The 9619-nt window shown below is 49.5% G+C and overlaps 1 protein-coding gene across 2 annotated transcripts; it reads left to right on the forward strand.

The window, feature by feature from the left end:
• The first annotated feature begins 642 nt into the window (after positions 1-642).
• Positions 643-7818, forward strand: LOC146758566 (fibrous sheath-interacting protein 2-like). Of its 2 annotated transcripts, none has more exons than XR_014933982.1 (4): positions 643-973; positions 6170-6295; positions 6622-6980; positions 7342-7818. XR_014933982.1 is itself a non-coding variant. In XM_085514505.1 (4 exons), exons 1-3 carry the CDS (start codon positions 5838-5840, stop codon positions 6904-6906), a joined length of 483 nt encoding a protein of 160 aa, XP_085370631.1. In that variant the 5' UTR covers positions 5289-5837; the 3' UTR covers positions 6907-6980; positions 7342-7816. The 2 variants fall into 2 exon arrangements, 1 of the variants encoding a protein (XP_085370631.1); XM_085514505.1 differs by lacking the exon at positions 643-973 and adding an exon at positions 5289-5909 and having other exon boundaries at positions 7342-7816.
• The last annotated feature ends 1801 nt before the right edge of the window (positions 7819-9619 follow it).

The raw sequence follows: 9619 nt of genomic DNA on the forward strand, positions 1-9619 counted from the left end.
GTATTTGCTTTGATCCTTCTCCTTTCCTCTTACAGTCAAGGCATAGTTGCTGTGATCTGATGATTAGAACTGGGGCTGCAGGCATTCACTGACTGTACCAAATACCTGAAATTGCATCCCATGGACTGACGTGAGTCCTGGTAATGACCTAAACATGATAGCACTGAGCGTAGGGTAAGCCAATCTACCCAGCTGCTTGGTATCTGAACCAGATTGCTCCATGCCAGCTGATGAATGTCTGCAGTTCACAGCTACTGGCCAGTGCCTTCAGTCACCAGGTTTACCACTGCATCACCATAGAGCAGTACTTTCAGCTCCAGGTTCAGACAGCCTTTCTGATTGCACTGGAATAGTTTAGAAGTAGGGGAGCAATCATTCCAATAATATCTCTATCAATCAGCTTTGCATGACAAAATAAAACAAATAAAGATTCATTATGGGAGGAGCTGTTTGTCATTGGGTGGAAACCTCCACAGAAGCATGTTTAGAGCATTATTAATCAGTAGAAGGAGATGTTTGGTTGATTTTTACTTAGTAAATCCTGCAAGAAGAACAAATTAAATATCTTGAATTGCTCAGCACTGACCCAGTTATGAGTGCAGGAACAGAAGGTGATACTTTTTCAGAGATCTTGCAGCAAACATTGACCACGTTAGCCTGATATAAATTGAAATAACGAGGCCTTTGCTCCTGACAGGTGCTGCAGTGAGATTTACCAAGAAGAGCAAAGATGTAGAAAAGATCTCTGCTCCGCTGCGTGAGGAAGCCAAACTGCAGGCTGAGCTTTCAGACACAGGTGCTACTGTGGAGTGGATGAAGGATGGGAAGGAGCTCAAGGCCAGTGAAAAATAGGAACTGCAAATTGTGGGGAAGAAACACACCCTGAAAATTCACAGCGTCTCCATGGATGATGCTGCAAGTTATCAGTGCATCTGTGAGGGGGATAAAATGCTCTATCAGCTTTCAGTGAAAGGTATGTGACAGTCTGGGCTGTCCTCTTCCTGCCCAGGGTCAGCAGACTGCATTCACCTGACTCCCCGACAGTCCAGCTGTTGTCAGACAGCATCTGGGGTGTTTTCAGTGGCTGTTTTGACTTGAACTGGCCAATCTGCTTTGTAGAGCCATTTGATTTCTGTGTTCTGTCCTGTGATTCGTCCCTAAGATATAGAGGAAATCAAGGGAAAGATAGGAAAAAGAGCATCCCAGCCTTCCTGTTCTTCTCCCAGGGTGGCCACGAGAGATGATGTAAACAGCTCTTTTTGTAGCAGTGATCCCAAATGTAGAAGAGACCTGTGAAGAGTCACAGGGATGTTTACTTAGCTGTCATTCCATGGTGGGCTTTTTCTTGCACAGATGTAGAGAGAAACTTAACTTTCCCACGCAGGTCTCTGTTTTGCTGCAGGGTGTAGGTCTGATCTCTGAGATCCACACGCTGGGCCTTGATTGCAATAAATGAGAGCCCTTTGTTTTCTCCAGTGGAAGACTTTCCATTTCTGCAGTACCCTCTGCAGATGACACAAATGCAAATGCACCTTCTTCCCAGCAACAATTGCCTTTTTTTTTTCACACTGAGTATGCATGAGGCTCTTCATCATATTCTGCTGGCTTGTCACCCTTGTTGATCCATGGAGAAACAACAAAGCCCTAGAGTAGTGTATGCACTTTGGCATTGGAGAGCTTACTTAATTGCTTCTTCTCAAAGAACAAACTCCAGAGAGACATGGAGAAAGCTCCAAACAGAACTGAATAATGGGACTAAATTGATGGAGAGCAGAACTTCCTGCCAAGGCTTGTCAGCTAGTCTTAATTTTGCTTTTCTTCTCTCTGTCATGTTAGCATAATATTTCATACTGGCAGGTCTGCCCCCAGAATTAACTGAATTAGCTGATGGACGTTTCCATGTGCTTTGCACTGTAATGTGACTATCAAATGAGTAATCAATGCTGTTATTTTAAAACCTGTGTTGGCAAGCTGTAAGACAAACAACTGCTGTTGGTAGCTTGGTTACTGCAGAATCAGCTTTCGTGTATCTCATAGATAGGGAAGAGACCCTTAACGGTCAGCTAGTTGGACTCCCCCACAATGAACAGGGGCACCGCAGCTCCATCAGGTGCTCTGAGCCCTGTCCAGCCTGACTTTGAACATCCTCAGGCTCACCAATCTTATACCCATGCCACACACTCGCAGTATTTCACCATTCAGCATCGCCACTTGTATCTTCTCTTGCTGTAAACCAGAGCTAGCTGGTAAATCATCTGCTGTGCGGGTCAGCTGTGTCTCTCCCATGGGCATCACGTGGCTGCTGGGAGGCTCTGAAGAGCTGCAGCCAGAGGTGTGTCACCCGCTGGGCCTCGTGCCCAAAGGAGCCCACAGGAAAGTGTTGTTGCAGTTTGTCATGCACTGCACTGCCATGAGACTTGACATGCCAGACATCCTCTGACACGTGAGCTCCTGCATCCAGGCAGGACATCTGAGACGTCTCCTTCAGCCTGACGTGGCTGCAGTTTCACACTGGTTTTACTAAGGAAGGAGAAGGCACGTGGATGAAACTCTTTTCCTGCTCTTCCTGGCATTAGCTCATAGTACAAGTAAAGCACTGTCAGGTCAAGCCTGGAGGAGTAATGCTTGTCACTGACATGTTCCTGTTCAGGGTGGAGCTGGAGGGTAAAATAACACAAGAAATTGTCATTGAAATTCAATATCTGTGAAATTCAGCTGGCTGCATTCACAGAACCTGGCGTTAAGATCTGTTTTCTGGTTTCTATCTTGAGCCTATTTTCCATAACCCAGTCCTCATTTATGAACTGAAGCTCTACTGAAAGCCTTTCGCTGTGTATGCTCATGCTGCAGTACAGCGCTTGTGACCTTTAACAGCACATTCACATTCCTCTGATCACAGGATCCTTAAGGTTGATTAAGACCCTCTAGTATGACTGCTCACCCATCACCACCATGATGCTCACCATCAGCTAGCTAAAAACTCAGCAGAGATGATAGATCAAGCACAACACTGGATTTGGGATGGCTAGAGATTCCTAAGATATTGAAGGATTGCTTGCAGGTGGTGTTGGCTCAGGTATTCACCCTGCATCCCACCTCCTGTTCTGTTTGGTTGAGAATCATGCATTCTGCAATTTCACTTTGTAATTCAAAGACCCTGGCTTTATCTGTTGACAAACTGATCTAAAACAAGCCAAGAAGACTCCGTTGGAACTGGTTGATGCAGAACAAAGGACATCCCCAAAGGACAAGTTGCACTGTTTGATGAACATTATTGGATGAGAGCTAAGCTAAGATTTAAAAAGTTCTGGGGCTGTCTCTGAGCATCAGATACAGAGGAAGCCTGCATGATTCCCTGAGAATGGATACCTCCTACTTTGGTGTAGGGTTAAGGGAACACTAGCAGTAACTCCTATCACAAAATGTCACATGGCTCAGACAAAATGCCATCAAGAGGGCTTAATTAGGAGCACCAAATGGTCACAAGATGGTCTTAGGGCAGGGAAGTAATCTATCTATGTGATATTGATTGGTGCTATTAGTTCTTCACAGCTTGACTCTAGAGGGACTGTTCTTCTTTGGTCACCTAGTTTTAAAAGAATAGATGGCTCCTGTCTATTACAATTTTTAAGGCATTATTTGTTCACTGATGCCATAAATGTGCCTGGCATAGCAATTGGCGTTGGTATATTCAGCTCGGCGTCCAGTCGAATCTTGAATATCTCCACAGAAGGAGACTCCACCACCTCCCTGGGCAGCCTGTTCCAGTGCTACGTCACCCTCACCGTAAAGAAGTTCTTCCGCATCTTCGTGCAGAACTTCCAATGCTGAAGTTTCATCCCATTACCCCTAGTCCTGTCCCTACACATTACAGAAAAGAGACCAGCCACGCCACTATGGCACCCACACCTCAGGTATTTATAAACCTGGATCAAATCCCCTCTCAGCCTTCCCTTCTCAAGGCTAAACAGACCCAGCTCGCTAAATCTCTCCTCATAGGGGAAATGCTCCAGGCCCTCCACCATCTTAGTGGCCCTCCGCTGGACTCTTTCCAAGAGATCCCTGTCTTCTTTGTACTGGGGAGCCCAGAACTGGACACAGTACTCCAGAGGAGGCCCCACCGGGGCAGAGTAGAGGAGGAGGATCACCTCCCTCGACCCGCTGGCCATGCTCTTTTTAATACACCCCAGGATGCCATTGGCCTTTTTGGCCACAAGGGCACACTGCTGGCTCATGGTCAATCTGTCGTCCACCAGGACGCCCAGGTCCCACTCAGCAGAGCTCCTGTCCAGCAGCTCTTCCCCCAGCCTGTACTGGTGCATGCAATTATTTCTCCCTAGGTGCAAGACTCTACACTTGCTTTTGTTAAACCTCATCTGGTTTCTTACTGCTCAGCTCTCCAGCCTGTCCAGGTCTCGCTGAATGGCAGCACAGCCTTCAGGCGTGTCAGCCAATCCTCCCAACTTCGTGGCATCAGCAAACTTGCTGAGGGTGGTCACTATCCCCTCATCAAGGTCACTGATGAAGATGTTGAACAAGACCGGACCCAGCACAGACCCCTGGGGGACGCCGCTAGTTACAGGCCTCCAGCCAGATTCCGCACCACCAACGACAACCCTCTGCACTCGGCCAGTCAGCCAATTCTCGACCCACTTCACCGTCCACTCATCTGTCCCATACTTCCTCAGCTTTGTTATAAGGATGTCAAGGGGGACAGCATCAAAAGCCTTACAGAAATCAAGGTAGACTACATCTACCGCTCTCCCCCTGTCCACCCAGCTAGTGACATCTTCATAAAAGGCCTACAGGTTGGTCGAGCACGACCTCCCCTTGGTGAACCCATGCTGAGTACTCCTGATAACCTCCTTTTCTCCCAGTTGTCTGGAGATGGCATCCAGCACAAGCTGTTCCATCACCTTCCCTGGGACAGAGGTGAGGCTGACTGGCCTATAATTACCCGGGTCCTCCTTCTTGCCATTTTGAAGACAGGAGTGACACTGGCCGTCCTCCAGTCTTCAGGCACCTCCCCAGTTCTCCAAGACCTCTGACAGATTACAGAGAGCGGCTCAGCAACGACCTCCAGCAGCTCCCTCAGCACCTGTGGATGCACCCCATCAGGTCCCAAGGATTTATGGACCTTAATGTTTCCTAGGCACTCACAGACCACCTCTTCCCTGACTAAAGGGAAATCTCCCATTCCCCACACTCTCTCATTAACCTCCAGGGCCTGGGATTCCGGAGGGAGAGCCCTTTCACTAAAGACAGAAGCAAAAAAGGCGTTGACTATTTCCACCTCCTCAGCATCCCTCCTCTCCCTGGAAGCACTCAAGGCCAGGCTGGATGTGTTGTGAGCAACCTGGTCTACAGCGAGGTGTCCCTGTCTATAGCAGGTTGGAACGAGGTGATCTTAAGGGTCCCTTCCAACACAAACCATTCTAAGATTCTAGGACAGAAAAACAGGCCAGCTCTCCCACATTGTTTCAGTGTCATTTACTTATAAAACAAGCTCTGGGACAACCCGAGAAGGTATTTGTTCCACGTGCAGCATCACCTGTGATAGAAACCAAGGAAGCCTACAGCAGGCCTCAGGACTCAGCAAGCCTTTTTGGCTCAAAGCAGGGCCAGCTGGAGCAGCTTACCACGAGTGCACCCAGAAGGGCCTCCATGCAGCTGCAGGCTTGCCGCATGTCATTGCATGTCATTGTGATGCAACAGTGGGTGAGCGTGACATAAAGCTGCAGGCTGGAACTCCGGCTGGGGTGGCCTCAGTTCGCTGCTGCTGGAGCGAGAGGTGGTAGCGGAGGGTTGCAGCTCTCAGAGAGTTCCTACCAGGAGCCATGGAGTGCTGTTGCAGTGCTGGATTCCGAAATCCAGATGAATTTCTGAGCAGAGCGGGGAAGAGCGGAAAGGTGAGCGCTGCTACATCAAGAGAGGGCTGAGTGCAGTAGCCTGGGGTATGCAGGGCTGCTCTGGGGCTGTAGATGCTCTCCAGAGGCTGAGGGACACTTCTCCTCATGCTGGTGCTGGAGAAGGCTTGCAGGGAATCGCACCTCTCTGCACATCCCAGCATCGGTTGCAGAAGTGGGGAGGGAGCTGCCAAAGGGAGCGGAGGTGGGCTGGAGAGGGGAATGGAGTGTCTGAGTGTCCAAGCGTGTCTTTGTCTTTCTAGCTCCGACCCAGAGGACAGGAAGTTGGAGCAGGAGGTAGCTGGCTGTTGGACCTTCCACTCGGGGTTAAAATCCCTGTGCAGCCCGGCACCAAGCTCCTTTTCGCCAGGAGAAAGCTGGGGGAAAAGGTGAGAGGAGTAAGGAAGCGTCAAAAAGGGCTCTTGTTTCCTGGGGTTGCCGCCATGCCAAGGAGGCCTTGTGTTGGGATGCCAATCCCATGTGTTGGGATGCTGGGGCCAGGCACCCATCAGGCACAGAAATGTGGAGACCGGGTCGTTCCTGGAGGAGGGTGCAACCCTCTGCTCTCCCTCTTGGAGGACTTAGGAAAACCCAGACATGACTGTTTGGGAAAGAGGCAAGAGGCCAGCCTGTGGGTGTGAGCAGCTTGGAAGTGTCTCTGTTTCTTTGCTGCTCTCTCCTTCCCCATTCACACTCTACAACACATCTCTTCCAGCTCCACCAGCCTTCTCCTCAGTTTGACCTGAGAGATCCGTACAGTCGCAATCTGTGCACAGAGTACAACAGCCTGCATGACCCGCATCTGCGGGAGTTCCACAACCGCAAAAACAACCTGCGGAACCTGAAGAAACGGGGCTTGGTCACCGAGGATGGCGACGTAAGTTTGGCTGTTGGGCTGACCAACACGGGTCTCCTCAGGAGGGCTTTCCAGTCTGCCAGGCAGGGGCCTGACACTACAGCCATCTGTCATTGTCTCTTCTGTAGGTTGTCTGCACTCTGAAGGAGTTCAACGAGTACAGGCAGTACCTGACCAGGCTGAAGCTGGAGAAAAAGCAAGCAAAGAGGCGAGAAGAGGTAGGCAAAGCCCAGTATTGGTAGGCACGTGTCAGCAGCATGGCACTGAGGGCACGGGCTTTACTTGATGGATCTGAGGGAGATGGGGAAAGCAGAAAAGGTGAGGGGCGGGCTGGTGGTCTAGGCATTGAGGCATGGAAAGGACAGCTCAGCTCAGAGCTGAGCTAGCACAGCGTGCTGGTGTGAAGGCAGCCTGGAAAGTTGCTTGCTTACAAGCAGAGCACTGTGGCAGCCGTTCTCTTCTGCCCTCATTGCAAGGCTGAAGCAGTGTGCTTGCCCTCTTCTGCGTAAAGCAGCAGTACTTAGGGTGGGAAGCACTCTCTAAGACAAGACCAAGCATAAACCCTCTGTTCCCTTCCAGGATGAGCTTCTTCGGGAGATTTCCAATTTGAAGAAATCGATCCACAGACTACAGATGGCCAGGGACAAGTTCCAGCCCGGTCCCGTGGATTACATTGCGGGTTCGAAAATCAGACCCACAATGCTTCATAAACCAGCTGGCCCCTCTCCTTCATGCTATAATCTTCTGTCTGGACAATGCAGAAGGAATGTGGCTTTGATGGAGCGTGGCCTTCAGGGAGACTCATGGAGCACAGGGCGTGCAATGAAGCTGCCTGAGAAGTCACCCAAACCTGCGTTGGGCAGGGAAGGCTCCAAACTCCCCAGAATCATCCAGACTACTTCTGCGTCAACAACAAACTCCAAACTCCCCAGAAGCATTCGTACTGCTTCTGACCCAAAAACAAACTCCAGAGTCCCTAGAAGCATCCAGGCCCCAGTGAAGGGAAAAGGAAAAAAAGGGGAAAACAAGTAGAGAGATTGGCCAAAAACCAAAACAGTGGCAACAAATTAGTTTTAATTGGCTTAATTAATTTTAATTTGTTTAATTCGTTTTAATTTGTTTAATTAATTGACCAAAGATGATACCAGAATGCAAGATAACACACTACAGTACAATATATCATAATTAGTATCAGAATTAGAATTAAAACCAATAAAAAAAATTAAAAAAATAACATTACAAAGTGTGTCCGAAAACTGAAGTCCTTATTCTAAAGCCGAGGTGAGACAACCCAGGGAGTTCTCGTGCTGCTGGGATCAAAAAGGAAAGGGGAGATCAAGTGATATACGGATGGCTTTTATCTTTTGCACTGAACATAAAGGGTGACAGAGCAGCAAGCAATCCTCTGGGGGATGTAGTTGTTCTCTGCTGGGGGTACATGCAGTGTTACAGGCTTGGGACAGAATGGCTGGATGACTGTGAAGAGGAAAGGGATCTGGGGCTGTTGGTCGATGCTCTGCTCAACATGAGCCCACAGTGTGCCCAGGTGGACAAGAAGGCCAAGGGCATCCTGGCCTGTATAAGAAACAGTGTGGCCAGCAGGAGCAGAGAGGTGATCATCCCTCTGTACTCAGCTCTGGTGAGGCCGCATCTCAAGTACTGTGTTCAGTTTTGGGCTCCTCACTACAAGAAGGACATGGAGGATGAGGTCCTCACAGGGGACTTCAACCACCCTGATATCTGTGGGAGGGACAACACAGCATTGCACCAGAAATCAAAGAGGTTTCTGGAATGTGCTGATGATAACTTCCTCTTCCAAGTAGTATGGGAACCTCAAAGATCAGGTTAGGAAAGCTAAAACCCAGGCAGAACTAAATCTAGCTGGGGACAGAAAGGGGAACAGGTATATCAGTGATTAAAATGAAGGTAAGCGAGGATGTGGGCCTTCTCTGGAAGGCAACTAGAGGCCTGGTCATGAGGAATACAGAGAGAGCTGAGGTGCTCAATGACTTCTTTGCTTCAGGCCTCACTGGCAAGTGCTCTAGGCCCAGAGCCCAAACTGCAGAAAGCAACAGTAAAACTTGGAGAAGGTGGATCTGTAAGTGCTGTAAGTGAAGATGAGGTTCTAGACCATCGAAAGAATCTGAAGCTGCACAAGTCCAAGGGATCCATCCGCAGGTTCTGAGGGAACTGGTGGATGAACTTGCCAAGCTGCTGTGCATCGTATTTGAAAGGTCATGGCAGTCTGGTGAAGTTCCCACTGATCAGAAAAGGGGAAACATAACCCCCCTATTCCGGATCGGGAAAAAAGAAGATCCAGGGAACTACAGGCCAGTCAGTCTCACCTCTGTGCTTGGTAAGATCGCGGGGTAGATCCAACTGAAGGCCCTACTGCACCACACGGAAAAATAAAGACAAGGTGGCTGGTGGTAATCAAAATGGTTTCACCATGGGCAAGTCAGACGTGACAAACTTGGTGGCCCATGTCAACTTCATGAAGTTCAACAAGGACAAGTGCCCTGAGTTGGGGAAATCTCAAGCACAGATAAAGGTTGGGTAGAGAATGGCTTGAGAGCAGCACCGAGGAGAAGGATTTGGGGGTCTCAGATGATTCAGCACGAGGTGGCAGTGTACGCTTGCGGCCTGGAAGGCCAAATATATCCCAGGTTTCATCAAGAGAAGTGTGACCAGCGGGTCGAGGAGGCGACTCTGCCCCTCCGCGCTGCTCCCGTAAGACCCCACGTGGAGTACTGCGTCCAGCTCTGGGGACCCCAACACAAGGACACTGTGCTGTTGGAGCAGGTCCAGATGAGGGAAATGGAGATGATCAGAGGGCTGGAGCACCTCCCCTAGAAGG

This window comes from Coturnix japonica, chromosome 13 (genome assembly GCF_054131305.1).
Source record: "Coturnix japonica strain WE chromosome 13, WE-NBRP24, whole genome shotgun sequence".
NCBI lineage: Eukaryota > Metazoa > Chordata > Aves > Galliformes > Phasianidae > Coturnix > Coturnix japonica.

Bases quoted from the DNA above. Each gene is read 5' to 3' on its own strand.
- LOC146758566 (XM_085514505.1), top strand. From the start codon at position 5,838: ATGGAGTGCTGTTGCAGTGCTGGATTCCGAAATCCAGATGAATTTCTG. The intron at 5,910-6,169 runs GTGAGCGCTGCT...TTGTCTTTCTAG, and splicing joins GAGCGGGGAAGAGCGGAAAG to CTCCGACCCAGAGGACAGGA. The intron at 6,296-6,621 runs GTGAGAGGAGTA...CATCTCTTCCAG, and splicing joins GGAGAAAGCTGGGGGAAAAG to CTCCACCAGCCTTCTCCTCA.